Source organism: Mustela nivalis (genome assembly GCF_964662115.1).
Source record: "Mustela nivalis genome assembly, chromosome: 15".
Taxonomy (NCBI): domain Eukaryota; kingdom Metazoa; phylum Chordata; class Mammalia; order Carnivora; family Mustelidae; genus Mustela; species Mustela nivalis.
The window spans coordinates 79397858-79416015 of NC_139034.1; the positions used below are offsets into that span (position 1 = coordinate 79397858).

Genomic DNA, 18158 nt, shown 5'->3' on the forward strand with positions numbered 1-18158 from the left:
TTTCTCTGACTGAGCTCAAGAATCAGCCATTTCTCCACAAAGAGTCTTGATTTGCTTTGCTGGAGAACGGTATTTAGAAATGAAAATCGTGGCACTGGGTTTGCTTGCTGTTACTGGTATAGCACTGCTTCTAGGTTCTCGCAGAGGAAAGAGCCAGGGAATTCATGGATGTATATATACATGTTATACATATATATCTAAAGTTACCACCTATGTATGGATGGATGTGTCTTACGTAACCTGAGATCATATATATGCATCTGCCCATGTATCTATGTATCTGTGTATCTATATGTATCTCTCCATCTTCTATCTTAAAATAAACTGAGTTCATAAGGCCCATCCAGCCACAGGGTTCATCCTGGCATCTCCTCTTCACTTATCTGTAACTTCTTTCTCTGACAGTGTGACATCATCTACAGTGAATTCCTTTTTTGCTCCACCTTCGTGTACATATAACTAGTATCAGGAACGGTGTTGGTCATAAAATAAATACAACACTTTAATTGGAGGTATGAGAGACACACATTTCGTAGCCCCCACACTGGGTCTTGAACCTCAGCTGTGTTCTGTCTCCTTAAGTAATTCCTTTTCAGGCAACAATCATGCATTTTCCAAGTACCATTCCTGAGTAGGCTTATGGCAGATTGTAGAGTTGTTCAATTTTGCAGACTTTGATAAAAAGGCTTATTAGAGGCACTATGAAAATTCACATTAATCAACATATTTTATGCAAAGCAAAATGGAAATAGGAACGGCATCAAACCAAATAGCATGCATGTACATTTCTCATTTCCTAGAAATAATCTAAGTCATTCTTTTGTTAATATCAGAGTAAAAAAGATGCAATTGTCATATGGCTGTGTGTGCGAATGCCAGACGCACCCCATCTCCCGCCGTGCCCACTACTGAGCCAGCACACTGAGGAGAATATAAGAAAAGGCCAAGAATGAACTCATTAACCCTCAAACAGGGAAGCAGAATTATGAATAAATCAAAAGAGGACTGGTTGCTCTTCTTACACAAATTCTGTAAATTTCTGGCCACCTTTTATTAAAAATCAATCCAGTCCAATCCAGTCTCCTACCTGATTCAGACCTTCCCTTCACCCCTACCCCACAGAGCTACAGGTGTGACATCTGACCTGGAATCAGGGAGGGAACACGGTCTCTTCTTTGCCTGCCCCACATCTTCTTCTGGGTCTAGCTAGCTTCTCCATAGCAGAGGCCACAGTGGAGAGTTGAAAGAAAGGATTGTTTTAGGAAACCTGTCACATTTAAGGGTGGCACTATTGGTGGTTCAGCCTGGATCTGGACCTTTTAGAAGGTGATGGCTTTCTGTAGGATTGACTAGCATTGTAAGCAGCCAGAGATATGAAATTCTGGCTTAGAAGGAATAAGGTTGACTAGCTGGACCATCAGACCTTCTCTTGTTGGGAGCTTGAACTTGAGACCGAGAGAGTTTGTAACAAAACTGAAAGTCAAAATACACATGGAGAAAATCAGAGAGATTATTTGTGTTGCACTAACAGTAAGGCACAGTAAACACTATTCTTCAAGGTTCTAGAATCTCTTTTCTTCCCACTTTATACAACCTCACCCAGATTCACAACTTGCACTGTTATGTCCACACAGAGAACATCACTTCAACCAAAGAATCAGAGAGGGTGAGGATTTTTGTCTGGCTTCTTCACTGACTTATCCCACGTACCTAGAACAGTGCCTGAAACATGGTAAGCAGGGGCTATGTGAAGGTTACACTGACCATCCATATTTGCATCTCTAGCCAGCCAGCCCTCCCTTCTGAACTCTAGATGTACACATGCAGCCGTTAGGTGTCTCCACTCAGTCTCAAACTCATTACAACATGCCCAAGATGGACTTGCTGATTTTTCCTTTGAATAGGGTTCTGTGCTAATGCTTCCTGCTTCAGCAAATGTTACCATCAGATGAATCTGAAACCAAGAGTCACCCTTGATATTCTCATGTATGTCCTTAAATCAAAGTATATGGACTGAGACTCAGAACAAAGAACAGATGGATCGTGTTAAACTTAAGTCCAAAAGGAATCAAGGCAATGACAACACCTCCAGTGTATTCACATTTGGAGTTTAGGTACACAGGGTAACACTAGTTATAGACTCCACTCCTTATAGTCTTAACACAGCTATGAAAAATTCTTTTTGCTATTCATAAAACTGAAAACCAATTGTCTGTCATACTACCATACTTTTTCCTTAGAACCGTAACAATCTAGTTTCCCAAACTGTAAAAGGATTTAAAGAAAAAAAAATTGCCATTCATTAAAAAAAAAAAAAATTGTTCTCTTGGTTGCAGAAAGATAGAGTCCCCACAGCTAAGCAGTAGTTACAGGGCTGGACGTGCTGAGTTTAGGCAAAGCTGAACGGGGAGATTCTCCCCTAATTTGGGCATGTTTTCTCCTACAAACTTTCCCATTTTTTAAAAAATTGAGAGATTGTCTTGCAGAATGTTATGAGAAAAACATGTTATGGAAGTAATTCTGAATTAGCACCACTGTCGAATGGTACAACCAACAACTCATCAATGTAGGGAAATCATTTTATGTTTGTTCAAAGGCAAGAGAGACTTAAGGTAATTTATAAAAAGTTCCGAGTGCCAGTGGAATGAGGCCAAGAACAGGGTCTATGAGTGATCTGGTTTGAGTCAGTCATTCATGGAATGACAATTTGGAAGGGTTTAGAGAAACTCTTCTTCCAAGAAAGTCTCAAATTCATAAAACTCACTTTTTATTGGCTTACTTCATGAAGAGTGAAGGTGAAGATTTCAGCTGCTAAGAGCTGCTCTTGTTTGGTGATAGCTGGTCTATATCCTGAGATGAACCTGTTACCTCCCATTATGCCATACTCTCAGCTGCTTACTTCCCAGCACCAAAAAGGGAGCACTACTTCTGGAGGCCAGAGACCAAGACTCTGGTGGTTGTATTAGTTCCTGAGTTAACAAAGTTGTAACAAAGTAACAACACTAGCTGACTTAGAACAGCAGAAATTTATTGTCTCACATGTCTGGAGCCTGGCAATCCAAAATCAAGGTTCTGTGGGCTTGGTGCCCTGTGGGGATTCTGAGGGAGAGTCTGTTCCAAGCCTCTCTCTTAGCTTCCAGTGACAGCTGGCAATTCTTGGTGCTTCCTAGCTTGTAGATGCCTCACAGTATCTGTTTCTTCATCACATCCTGTTCTTGTCTGTCTGTCTGTCTCTCTTCTCCTTTTCATATAAGGGCACCAATCAGAGTGAATGAATGTTCACCATAATGACCTCATCTTAACTTGATTTCATGTGCAAATACCCTGTTTCCAAATAAGGTCACCCTCACAAGTACTAGGGATAAGGGTTTCAATGTATCCTTTTGAGAGATACAACTGAATGCCCAGAGGACATAAATTCTGAGAGGTTCCTCTGTTTGATGCCCTGATCCCTGACTATTGCCAGTTTAACTCCAAAATTCTGGTTGGCTCTCTCCCCTTTTCACATTGACTTCTGGATTTCTAGGCCATGTCTAATGCTGATAATTGATATCCCCAAATTTTGAGCCTCTTTAGTGGCCTCTTGGCTTGAACCCTGATCCGAATGGTTTTCAGCCTTAGTCGCTTCATCTCTTTGAACTGATCTTAGTGCTGTTCATGTCTTTATGGACATAAGAATTTATGATTAAACAAAACCCTAACAATGAAGCAATTTCAGAAATAGCCGAGCAAATACTATATAAAGTGACCTCCTGAGATTTAAATTATGGAAAATTATGGGGAGTAGTATATAAATTGACAACTGAAGAGTCATTTCTAACCAAAAGGTGGAGAGTGGCTTCAAGTGGAGTCGAGTAACATCAAAGGATTCTAGTAAACACCATTTCCTAACCCCCAGCTGCTAATGATTTGATTTTCTTGAGGATATTGATCCTCTGGCCCCTGGGCAGCTCCGTGTTTCCTGGAGCAGCAGGAATCCTGGATGTCTGATGCTTCCAACTCCCTGGGATTTCCAGCTGTTGACCTTGTGTGTTGTGTAAACATCCTTCTCCATGCATGCTGCAGTGGAAGAAAGGGTTTGATAGCCCTATAGTAAATAGGGGTGATGTATCTGAAAACATTAAGAATCAGCCCGTAATGAGTGATCTGTCTGGAAGCTTTGAGGATGACAAGTCTGAGAAGAAAGGATTGGATTCATTTTCACTTCTTAGCTGTCACACACTACTCATCTCCTAGAACCCAACTTCTACCCAAATGCCTGAGCTTGCTGTCATCACCGTCACCTACCACTGTCTTATGACAATATGGTTGCCATTTTTTCATTAAAATTTTTTAAAAGTTGTGATCAAAAACACATGATATAAATGTACCATCGCATTCATTTTTAAGAGTACTACAGTACAGTAGTGTTAAGTACATTCACCTTGTTTTACTAAAGACCTCCAGGACTTCTTAATCTTGTAGAACTAAAACTCTGTAGACATTGAGCTTCCCCTGGCTCCCTCCCCTGGCTCCCTGCAGCCACCATTCTACCTCCTGTTTCTGTAAACTGGACTCCTCTAGAAATGCCGAGAAGTAGAATCATATAGCTCTTCTTTGTTTGTTACTGGCTTACATCACTGACTACAATGTCCTCAAGGTCTATCAATGCTGTAGCATGTGTCAGAGTTTCCTTCCTTTTTAAGGCTGAATAATATTCTATTGTATGTATACACCACATTTTCTTCACCCATTCACCTGCTAATGGACCTCTGAGTTGCTTCCACCTCTTGGCTATTATGAATAATTCTGCAACAAACATGGGTTTGCAAATATCTCTTCAAGGCCCTGATTTCAATTCTTTTCGATGTATACCCAGAAGTTGTATTGCTGGATCGTAACTATTTTTAATTTTTTTGAAGAACTTCATACTGTTTTCCAAGGTGGCTGCACATTCCCAGGAATAGTGCACAACTGTTCCAATTTCTCTATATCCTTATCAATACTTTTTATTTTCTAGTTTCTTAAATAGTGGCCACTGTAATGACTGCAAGATTGTATCTCATTGTGGTTTTGATGACTAGCAAAGATGCACATCTCTTCATATTGTTCTTGGCCATTCTTATATCTTCTTTGGAGAAATGTGCAAAGTCTTTTGCTACCTGTTTTTTTTTTTTTTTTTAAGATTTTGTTTATTTATTTGACAGAGAGAAATCACAAGTAGATGGAGAGGCAGGCAGAGAGAGAGAGAGAGGGAAGCAGACTCCCTGCTGAGCAGAGAGCCCGATGCGGGACTCGATCCCAGGACCCTGAGATCATGACCTGAGCCGAAGGCAGCGGCTTAACCCACTGAGCTACCCAGGTGCCCCATGCTACCTGTTTTGTTGTTGTTGAGTTGTAGAATTCTTTATACATTTGGATATTATCAGATATATGATTTGCAAATATTTTCTACCATTCCAGAGAGTGCCTTTTCACCATGTTGATTGTTTTCTTTTTATGCACAGATGTTTTTAGGTTTGATGTAGTCTCATTTGTTTATTCTTTTTTTTTTTTTTTGTTATGGGTACTTGGGATGTCATATCCAATAAATAATGACTTATTATGACTTCCCAATTTCAATGTCATGAAACTTTTTTTGTAATTTTTTTCTAGGAGTATTATAGTTGTAGGTGTTACATTAAATTCTTTAATCCATTTTGAGTTACTTTTTGTACATGATCTAAGGTAAGGGTCCGATCTGCATACGGACATCCAGTTTTTCCAGCATCACTAATTAAAGAGATTTTCTTTTCCTCATTGTGTGGTTTTGACACCCTTGTTGAAGAGATCATTTGGCCACAGACATGAAAGTTTATTTCTGGGCTCTCCTTCTTCTGTTCTACTGATCTAGAAGTCTGTCTTTATGTCAGTACCATGTTGTTTAATTATTGAAGCTTTGTGATATGGTTTGGGATGAGGGAGTATGAGGTCTCAACTTAGTTTGTCCTTTTTGGGCTTTTGTTTGTTTGTTTATTTGGCTGTTTGGGGATCTTTGAGAGTCTACATGAATTTTAGGATTTTTTTTTTTTCATTTCTGCCAAAAAGTACAGTAGGATTTTGATAGGGATTGCTTTGAATCTGTGAATCACATTGGGTAGCATGGACACTAACAATATTAATTCTTCAGTCCATGAACACAGATGTCTTTTCATTTATTTGTGTCTTCTGTAATTTCTTTCAATGATGTTTTATCATTTTTAGTGTAGAAATCTTTTATGTCGGGGCACCTGGGTGGCTGAGTGGGGAAGCCTCTGCCTTCGGCTCAGGTCATGATCCCAGGGTCCTGGTTTCAAGCCCCGCATCGGGCTCTCTGCTCAGCAGGGAGCCTGCTTCCCCCCACCCCCCACCTGCCTCTCTGTCTACTTGTGATCTCCGTCTGTCAAATAAATAAATAATATCTTAAAAAAAAAAAGAAATCTTTTATGTCTTTGGTTAAGGTTACACCTTAATATTTCATTCTTCCTGATGTTATTACAGATAGAAGTGTTTTCTATGGTGACATTTTTTTACCTCTCTGAAATAGGAGCTTGTTGACCACAGTCTCCTTCTTGGAATATTTTTACCTTTGGATTTGATGACAAACATTCTAGACTTTCCTCCTCCTTCTTGGGCTGTGACTTCTCAATCATATTTCAGGCTCCTCCTTATGGCTTATACAATTCATGTGTTGTTCCTCAAGAACCATGGTAAACTTAGGACTTCTAAAGGCTTAAATTACCAACTGGATTTTGACTTTTGCTCCTCCCTAATAATGTCTTTCAACCCTAAGACTCTACCTAAACTTTAAACCTTCTATCTACCCACAGACATTGTCCCATAAGTATCTCTCAGGGATCTCATGGTAAATGTGGCCAGCTCCCTCCCCCTAAATATAACAAACCACCCCCCCCCCCCCTGTTCCTTCTCTTGCTCTCTCCATCTTGGCATACCTCTGATAATCTAGAAAACCAGGTGACACCCTGGTCACCTATCTTTGCTCTTCTTTTACTTCCAACTAATCACCAAATATTACCCTCTGTATTCCACCACCCCTATACGTTCCCTTGTCTCAGTTGCCTTTAGTTGAGGCAACGATCACTGCCTGGCTCAGGACCAATGGTCCTAATTATCAGTCTAGGGCCCCTTCAGTCCATTTCCCATGCTGATGCTGGAATGTAGGGGGTGTTATGTCACTCTTGGGCTTAAATGCCTTTCAGACAATACCTAAATTTGCTCATTCACCACTCATAGCTTTTCACCTGCAGTGCCCTGCTCATTTTTCCAACACACCATTTCTCCCTTGCTCAACACTTGAGCCACAGTAAACTTCTAGTGGTCTCCAGAAAACCACTGTTTCCTCTTGGCCAAAGAAAAAGCTTGCTGTTCTTGTGGTCCTGAGTGCGCTTCCTCATGACACTTTCTCCTAACCCCCTTCACCTGGCTAGGCATTACTTCAGATTTCAGTCTACCCCATCCTTGTGAGAAAACACCTCTGATCTCATCATTAAAGTTCTGTGTGTCTCCTGTGTGTCCTCAAGCCTCTCATAGCATCTGTTTGCATGTCACTTTCTTCCACCACCTCACAAGCACCTTAAGGCAGGAATAATATGTTGGTCATCATTATGTCCCTTGCCCCAACAAAACATCTGAACCACAGAAGAGAAGTAGTCAGACCCCAGGATTATGAAACAGGTAGATCTCATCTCTGAGTAGTAGCATCCTATCTATAAAAGGGATACCTCATATGACCTTAGCCTATGCCATTATGTATTTGAATCATGCAGCCTTCCTCCTTTACCCATCCCCCACACTGATTCCTGGCTCCCTAGACTATGTCCTGATTATACTTTGACCCTCAGTCTATATACCCACAGGAAGAGAAGATGATAATCCACAAATGTAAGTACACTGTCCAACCTACTTTCTAGACGTGCGTCTCAAAATTAATGAAGGAACTGGTTCTCTGAGCGTGCATCATGATGTCCTTTGGTGAGGACACTAGATTAGAATCAGAGAGCCCATGTTATTCCAACTTGGGCACCTACAAATTGTATGAACGTGGGCGAGAAATGTCCTCCTTTGAGTGTTAGTTTCTGTGTCTTTAATATTTAGCATAAAATCCAAAAATTTAATATGGAGCACCTTGCATGAAGTTGTTTCAATGGGTGATATTTAGGATCACAGAGTTATGTCACTCCTTTATGTTATACTAGGTTGAATGAATTCACTGATGGGCAAAATCCTGAGAAGACTGAAGGCCTGACCCAGATCAGGAGATGGCAACCAGTGCTGAGTTGAGTGGCACACTGCCCAACACTTATCTTTGTGCGACTGCCCTCCCTCTAGAAAGACCTTCATAGAGACACCAAGTGGAGATGAAAATGAAAGCTCCCAGGTAGGTGAAAGAGAAATAGTTTCCTAGAACTCATATTTTAAAGGAATATAATTTTTTTAAAAACTTAGAGTCATAAGATGTCCATCCTCACTAATAGTGGACACCACCAAAGACCAAACATTATCAAATTTGCACTAGGATTCAAATGAAACTTGAAATAGCACTGGGGAAACAGTTTTAATTTCAGAGTTTTGAATTTAATCTAAATAGTCTATCTATACTTCCCTTTTCAATGATTCTTTCCCTGAGGCTTCTCTGTGGGTTTTTTTCCTCATAGTTTAATGAATTTTATACTGCTTGAAAGAAAACCCTTTATATCTATCTTGCACTGAATTTGCAAAAATCATTAAAGCTGTGAGGATTTTCTTCATTTTTGAAGTTTGCAAAACTCCACTTTTATCCTCCAGTGTCTTTGCTATGGCGACTGAGGACCAAGGTCACTGTTTCCTACTACTGTTTGGAGGACAGCACTGGGTCAAGGAAATTTTTAGCTTGTATGCAAACTGATTTGGCTTCTCAATAGCCAAATTACCCTCTCACAATCTCATTTCTAGTCAATTTTCTGATCTTGTGTAGAAAACCATTATATGCCTGTATCTTTATCTATATCTGAACCTGTATCTCTATCTGTCTCCATCTCCAGGGCTTGCGTTGGGTGTCAGGATGGTGAAAAGAGAAGCATGGTCTTTATTTAATTAGGTATGAGAGCCATGAAATGATGGTTACTGCTTTATCGCTGCCGGGAATCAGCTGAGTCTTATATGCAACACACAGGGAAAGCAAAAGATGAATTTCATATGGAGCAGCATTAGTACAGTTTCTTAGAACATTATTTCTCTTGAAGAATGACAAAAGGAAAACTACCTTAGTGGCTTTCAAGGCACAGTCCTTGTGATATTGGCTGGAGGTAGGCCTGGTGGGAACACGTATTTAGAAATTCTCAAAATGTGTTGGCAAGGAGTCTTGTTAGTGTGCCCCCTCTGAATCCCATTAAAACAACAACAACAATAACAAAACTTTGGCATAAGGGAAGTTGCACTGCCACCTAGAATGTGCAGATTTCCAGCAAAAAGTATTGCAGTTGGCATTTGAGTTAGCACGTCTGGTCTTACATCGGGTGCATGAACGAGTCCCTCTAGGCTTCCTGAAGTGTTAAAAAAAAAAAAAATGGCGGCCAGCTCCACACTTTCCCCTGAAAAGTTCTGCAGGTCAGCAGTCCCTAGGTGGTAGGTAACAGCTGTCACAAAGGGCAAGGAGGTGACCAGAAAACAACAGGAAAAAGCTAGGTAGCATGGGTGTACTTAAGAAGAATGTGATTCCAGGATTCCACCAACAATGGGTCATGCAGAATGCACCTGGCCTCAGGGAGCTTCTCCCTGAAGGGCTCTGGTGTCCTTTGCCATCTGGCAACCTGATTGGTCACTTTCCTGACTCTGGATTTGGTCCCACTGCTCCCCCTTCATCACAGGGTTAGACTCATAATCTGTGCTCTTTCCGTTAATTTCCTATCTTGAATGTTTTCCTAATTCCCTACTTCACGTCCTCCTGCTTCTCTTGCGTTCTATTATCTTCCCTAACTTTTAGCTCCCTCTTATCCCATCGATCTTCAGGGTCGCATCTTCTCCTCTGCTGAGCATGAGAACAGACTTTCTCCTTCTAACAGCTTTGTTTAGTGTTTTATACTTAACCTCTTCATTTTAGAGGTGACTTGCACTGGTTACTATTACTCTTGAAAAATGTCTATGAACCAACATTTACATGTTAACACAATTGTTTTTTTTTTTTACCACAATCATAATAAAATACGTTAAAAGTCTCTAGAGGCCTCACTGAAATGTGATATATTGCAAGCATCTTGTGTCATTGTCTGAAGAGACTCATTGTTCCAGAAGGTCACTGAGAGAAGAGGGTTCTTGGGCAGCATCTGCCATATTTGGAGTGAATGGTAAGCATTTGAGCTCTTACCTGCTGCAAAAGTCCTAACTCCAGTGGCTCTGATTAAATCATCTGCTTTTCCAGGGAAAACGAGAACTATTTTGGATACTTCTAATGATTGGTTTGCTTAATTCACCTCCATTCCTCAGAAAACTGCCTCTCACAGCAATGGTTATTTCATGAATATCATAATGTTTCTGTCATCTAAAATATAATCATATTATGTCACTTATATATGAGTAATTAGCAGTCCTATGAGAGAGCCTCCACAAAAGGTATGACTCATGTTTGATATATATATAGCTTTTCTGTGACTCAGTAATAGAGCCTGGGCTTTAGGTCCTAATTGCCTGGATGCAAATCCTAACTCAGCCATGTATTAGCTGTGTAGCCTTAAGTAAGTTACTTAACTTCTCTGTGCCTTAGTTTCTCCATCTGTAAGATGTATATATTAATAATGCCTACATTATACGGCTGCTGTGAAATTCAGATTAGTGAAAATATATAGCACCTGGCACTTGAATGAGTCCGAAAAATATTACTGGAGCCGTAAGAAACTACAGATTAGTTGGCAAAAGGATAAAGGATGAAAAATAAGTTTGTACTGAACAAAGAAAGACTATGAAGTCTGCAGTGTTGTTGGGAACTTAAAATGTTAAGAAAATCAAATGCTTTTTACATCTTTCTCATTCTGTTCTCTATCTCGGAAAAATAAAAATAGAGTGTTTGCATTTAAGCCCATAAGGACTGAGGTTGCACACAGAAAACTAAATAAATGAATAATCTAGGTAACAATTTTATTGGCGGTCTGAAAGATGCTGTGAGAGACAGGCTAATGTTTCAGGTATTCACATGATTATATGCATGTGTGTATGAAAGTGCATGTGTGTGTGGGGGTGGGGCGGGGTATATTCTTGTAACTATGTATGTAGATGAGCCCCACTTCAAAGGCCAAGATCATTGGAAATAAGGGGGGGATATAAAAAATTATACAATTCATAAAAACTCATGAAATGAAATATGCTTATACAAAATGGAAGAAAATGAAATAGGACATTTTAATTTAATCTGATAATATTTGATGAGTTTCAAGTATGAATTAATAGGTGAATTTAATAGATAGGTAGTGTTAGTTCAATGTGAAAACTACTCATGAAAATGAGTTTGCTGTTTTATTTATGGTGGGGATTTTCAGTGTTCAAAGATCTCTAAATATTCAAAGAAGATACTTCAAATTGCAGGCTGCCATAATTGGATAATGAGCTCTGGTATACAGGATTTCCAGAAATACAAAACGTCACTAATATACCACAGGTGATTAAATAAAAGCCATTTTGTAACTAATGATAGATGCTCAAAACAAAGCACCATACAGTTTATTAAAACTGTCGAGTCCAAGAAGAAAGTGGATGTCAATTAAAGTCCTGATTTTTAATTATTGTTAGTTTTTCTCTTGGGGGTCCCATAAAAAGTATATATATATATATATATATATATATATATATATACACATACACACACACATATATATGTATATATATATACACACACATTATATATATTATATATATTAAATGTGTGTATATATATACACATTATATATAATATCAGCACATCAAATATTAGTATATTCGAATTCATAAACTTGAAAAGAAACTGCCATACTGATTTAGTTTACTTCTTTCTGGTGGAAAAACTATTCTGCAAACGTGGGCTGGAATTATATGGAATTTTAGTTGGCCAGTGGTTATTTAAGACTATATTGATCCTGGCTGTATCACCCATTTTTTAAAAAATAGACTATTTTTCATTTTATCCATGCAATACATATGCCTCTACTAGAGGACATTAAAAGTCAATGCAGAGTGAACATGGCATACAGGAAAACCCACATCTAAATACCAGATTTGTAAAGCAAGAACTAATGTAGTTATACAACAGCAGATTTTTATTAGTTATGTGGGTTGATGAGGTTAGTTTCAATTCTGAACTCACTAATTCTGTATTTCCATAACTAGAAGCTGCATAAAGCATTTGCATCTATGGCATAAAGGAAGTTCCCAACTCTCATTTGAATAACCTGTCACTGTTGCTGCAAACTGAAAAGGTCTGGAAGAAATCATTTCCACTATGCCCAGAGGGCCATTTTGCTTGTGTAGTTAAAGGACAGGAAAGCACTTAAATCCTTCCTTGATATGCTCACAGTGGGCATCCTTTTTATCAAATATATATTTTTTCTTCTATCGACGCCCTTGGTTAAAAGCACAGACTTTGGAGATAAAAAATACAAAGATAAAATGCCTAAAGTGACTTTAAGATATGCAAATGACAATAAAACCATTTAAATACGTTTTGTGTTTGCCTTCATTAAAAAGACAACTCAGATGCAATTTGAAAGTTCTGAATGTATAGGGCCTCCCTTGAATTCCAGGTAAGACTTGTTTTGTAGCCTTGGTTCTTTTGTTAACATCCCATTTATTATTTCTGCAGTGCTGGGGAGGGTGATTCAAGAATATTTTACCCCCCTTCTCAGGCAAGGAAACAAAAGCAAAGATAGGCTACTGGAACTACATCAAACTAAAAGCTTCTCCATGGCAAAAGAAATCATCAACAAAATGAAAAGGCACCCTACTGAAAGGTAGAAGATATTTGCAAATGATCTGTGGAATAAGGGGTTAAATACAAAATATATACAGAACTTCTACAACTCAACACCCCCCAGACCCCAAACAATCTGGTTAAAAAATGGGCAGAGAAGCTGAATAGACATTTTTCCAAAGAAGACATCCAGATGGCCAAAAGACACATGAAAAGATGCTCAACATCACTCATTATCAAGACCATGCAAATCAAAACCACAATGAGACATCACCGAGCACCAGTCAGAATGGCTGAAATCAAAAACACAACAAACAACAAGTTTGGCGAGGATGTGAAGAAAAAGGAAGCCTTGTGCACTGTTGGTGGGAATGAAAACAAGTTTACCCACTGTGGAAAACAATATGGAGGCTCCTCAAAAATGTAAAAATAGAATTAACATAGGATCCAGTAATTCCACTACTGGGTATTTACCCAAAGAAAACAAAAACCCTACTTCAAAGGGATATATGTGACCCTATGTTTACTGTAGCACCTACAATAGTTAAAATATGGAAGCAACCCAAGTGTCCATTGATAGATGAATGGATAAAGAAGAATTGGTATATATATACACATATATATACAAATATGTGTGTGTGTGTGTATATATATATATATAGATATATCTATATATATCTATATATATATGTATAATGGGATATTACTCAGGCAGAAAAAGAATGATATCTTGCCATTTGTGACAATATGGATGGAGTTAGAGGGTATTATGATAAATGAAATAAGTCAGACAGGGAATGACAAACACTGTATAGTTTCACTTGTATGTGGAAGCTAAAAAACAAAACAAATAAACAGATAAACAGAAAAAACCAAAAACCAAAAACAAACAAAAAACCAGAAACAGACTAATAAGTACAGAGAACCAACCGGTTGTTGCCAGGGAAGAGGTGGGGGAGAGCAAAATAGGTGAAGGAGATTAAGAGGTGCAAACTTCCAGCTATAAAATAAACAAGCCATGAGGATGAAGAGTAGAGTATAGGGAATATAGTCAATAATATTGTAATAACTTTGTATGGTGACAGATGGTAGCTGCATTTATGTTGAGCATTGCATAATATATAGAATTACTGAGCCACTACGTTGAACACCTGAAACCAATATAACATTGACTGTCAACTATATTTTAATAAAAAAAGAATACCTTATCCAGTGTCCTCTTCTCACACCAACTCTCCTCAAAGGTTCTCTACTCTTTGACACAGCCAAATATTTAAGCCAAAGTTCTTCCATGCAACAGAAACTGTGAGAATGGTCCATCACGCCTGTCATCTTTCTGCCATCAGTCATATAACCTTCACGCGTTTTCATTTCCATTTTTTGGGAGTATGATTATCAATGCTATAATATCCAATCTGTTTTCACACATAACTAGGCACAGAGCTAATCATTTATTCTATTCCATTTCTTATAATGACTATGGGCACCAAGACTAAATTCTCTTTTAGTGTCTAGGGGTCAGGCAAGTTGATGCTTAATATTTTTATGATGATGATCAAGAGTATCACACAAAATTATGCAAAATGGCAATCTGGCCTTGAGGCATTTCATTTTCAAACAACCTTCATGTAATGGCTGAAGGAGAAGTGTGTGGCCAATCCAATTTCCTGTAGCATGTCCATCTTACTTTTACTCAAAATAGTAATATGAAAATATTCCTCGGATAATTATAGAGCAATAAAAAAACTTTCTCTGTTGATAATGGATAAATATTAAACAAAAGAAAATTTTGCCAACTTAGACTGCCTTAACTTATTAAAATCTTTTTTTTTTTTTTTTACTTTGAAGCTCTCTTTTAACAGTATCTGTAAGCACATTTCACCCGTATATTTTTAAATGCAGATTTGAAGAATTCCCCACACATTACTTACTTGTTTAAGCTTCTTTAGATCTTCATCAAGTTCTAAGTTGTCCAAAATAACAGCAACAAACAAACTCAGGAGGATCTATAAAAGGATTAAATAACAATGAAAAACCCACATGCTGTAAGTATCAAAACATTATATATATATATATGTATATATATATATATATGATATAGACTATCTACCTAAAATATATGCTACATAGAATGCATTAAATGAAAAATGAACATGCAGTTCTGAAGCACTGCATAGGGATTTTAAGGTATTTATCATAAATTTGTTAAAGGAAATGCATATGTTAACTGATATAAACAATATAAAAAATTAATTTGCTTTATGACACCGACTTAAAATGGAAATTAAGAAAAAAGTTTTTATAACTCCACAGTCACACTTCTGAGATAATTCGGCGTATTAAAAAGCTTTATATGCAAAGGTGCTTGGTAGATATTTGTAATAATGAAATACTAGAAACAGTATCTAACCTTACATAAGTAGGTAATGCAGTTATGCAGGTCTCAATTATAAAATTCACACAGCCATTAAAAATCCCCATTGTGGTAGCTAGTCTCCGAGAGGGCCCCCTGGTGTTCACACTCTCACAGAGCCTCCTCCCAAGCTGAATATGGCTGATCTATGCAATAGGTTATGGAAATGACCGTGGGTGACTTATGAGGCTAGGTGATAAAGACACTGTGCTTTTCAGCTTGCTCTCTCTTGGATCACCCACTCTGGTGGAAGCCTGGTGCCATGACATGGGGACACTCAAATGGCCCTATGGTGAGGTCCATGTGGTGATGAGACAAGGCCTCCTGCCCTGTGAGTGATTCATCTTGGGAACCAGCCCTCCTGCCCTTGTCAAACTTCCATGTGCAGTCCCACCAACATCTTGACTGCAAACGGATGAGACATTTTGAGCTAGAAACATCCAGCTCAGCCTGTCCCAGATTCCTGACCTGTCGAAAATATGTGAGAAATAAATGTTTATCCTTGTAAGCTCTTATTGTCCATAATTTGTTATACAGCAAGATAACGAATGCACTCATGAATTTTAATAACATTGGAAAAATCCTCACATTACAATATTAAATAGGAGTGTACAGGGTAGAAATGCACGGAGGTACAAAAAAGAACAATGGAGTGAATGTTAGAAGGAGGTACTGTAGAATGTTAAGGGTGCCTGCCTCTATGAAAAACAGACTTCCCCCTTTTATTTGTATTTCACCACATCTCACAAATTAAGTAAAAAAGGCATTGCTTTTTTTTTTTTTTTTTGGAATGGATAAATTAGGTAAAAGAAAGAAAGCAACAAAAAAGTAAAATTAAAAAATATATATTTAATTGTAGTCCTTTTCAAGTTTGAATTCTCTAAAGTTCCATATTTGTTTGATAAATCTTTTTCATTCCTAATTTATGTTCTTCCTTTCAATTTCCCTCTTAAGAAATTACTCCCATTTGTTAATATTAGATGGTTAAGTATGAAGGTATGAAAGTTAAGACAATTTAGTCATAACTTTTGAGTACCAGAGAGATTTATTATGCAAAAGTTAATGGCTAGCTCTTTTCCAAGTTCAGTGAGTATATAACAAGAGGGAAAAGAGGCTCCAGATATTATTAAATTTTGACAATATATGCTTGCCTTGGGACAAGTGCCAACACCCTTCTGTTTAAAAGCCATGTCGTTTGGGATCCTACCAGAACTTAAAGAAGATACGGAATGGTCTAGATGAGAAACTTACTGATGTCACGATGCCTGCCACACCACGGACATCTAGGCACCGATACATTCAGCCTTCCTCTAAGCAGACATTAATCTCAGTGGGACCATACAGAGTCCCCTTTAAGTTTAGTCCCCTTGCATGACCTTGATATTCTCATCAACAACAGTGTCAGTGGAGGAGGACACCATTTCCATCACTCATCGGGTACTTGTCCAGGCCCTGCTCTCTCCTAATTTAACCAGTTTTCCAATTTGCCCAGTAAAGGGTAGACCAAATCTAAAAAGAAAAAAATTTCCCTGATGATAAGAGGGAAAGTCCCTTTTCTTAGAGCATTTCCTTTAGAAAACTTGTCATCTTCTGGAAAGTCTTCCTCTGTCCCTTTGAGATGTAGATATACCTTTTTCAAAGCAAAATAAGTCTCACTTATTTTACAGCCCAGGAACAATTTTCTTGGATGGGGGGCAATCTCTCTGACACGTAAACATCAGGCAGACAGCACCCTATCTGTCTCCCCTTTTCAGGCGGGGGTTGGGGGAGAGGAGAGGTGAGTGTCATTTAGCAACCCGGCACCATGTCGTAAAACCACCTACTCATCTGGAAGATATCCGTTTTCTTTTTCTTCGGGAGGAAGATAATTAGCTACCACAGATGGCCACCCCAATCACCAGGTGAATTTGGGGGGAACGCTAACAAATGTTGCTGTCAGGTCCTAGGCGAGGCCTGGTTATATTCACCCTGCGGACACAGACGCGACGTGGGGATACCGGCACAACGTGAGGTGGCTTTGTCGGTGTGGTCTTTGCAGCAGGTTGCCTGGGATGCCCACCGCAGTCTGGACTGGGGCTGTCAATAAGGAAACTGTTTTCTTTCTCATCTACCTTGGTGGAGAGGTTTTCTGGGTTGGCAGGATATTTTATTTTTAATTATTTTCCCAACACCAGACAGATGGCAGGCTACTTAAGGACAGTGAGGTTATGTTCTTCAATTAAATTCGGCAGGGAGTTGACTGAGCCCCAACCATGTGTCAGACGCTGCCTGGTCAGGAGCACGGACACGGTATTGGACCCACCGCTATGAGTTCACAGTCAAATTGAGCCGTCGTCGGTTGGTGGCCTGGCAGAAGGAGCACCGTGGTGGGAGACCTGAGTTTGGGGCCCTTGTCTGTGACCTATCACGGATAATAACAACAATAGCTCAGGGAATTGCAACTACCCTTTTTTCCATTTAATCTTCTCCCAACAACCCTGTGGCGTGTGGCACAGCCTGCATGAAAATATACAGACATAAATTTGGATAGGAGAAACTAATTTTTTTGATATTTCTACAAATGAATTTAATTTAGTCCATAAACTCTCCATTTGTTTGCTGGCTGAAAACTGAATCTTCCTCTATCAATTCAATTCAGTCCTTTCAAACTCAGTTACATTTGAATAAATGCTCCTTTCACTGGCGTAAGGTCAAGGGCATGCTTCTCATCAGCGTCTGGTGCCCTGTGGCCATGGGGCCTGTCCTCTGTTCTCCATCAGGGGCAGCAATGGGTGCTTGTTTGGGGGCCTCTGGTAGGTTGATCACTATCTCAGCTTC

General features: G+C 38.9%; 1 protein-coding gene across 2 annotated transcripts in view; it reads right to left on the reverse strand.

The window, feature by feature from the left end:
* The window catches only part of NALCN (sodium leak channel, non-selective), a 303888-nt gene that overhangs the window by 94366 nt on the left and 191364 nt on the right, over positions 1-18158 (reverse strand). For both annotated transcript variants that reach the window (XM_082701489.1, XM_082701488.1), the window contains exon 15: positions 14860-14934. In XM_082701489.1, the coding sequence (XP_082557615.1) occupies positions 14860-14934 (75 nt within the window). The remainder of the gene's footprint in view (positions 1-14859; positions 14935-18158) is intronic.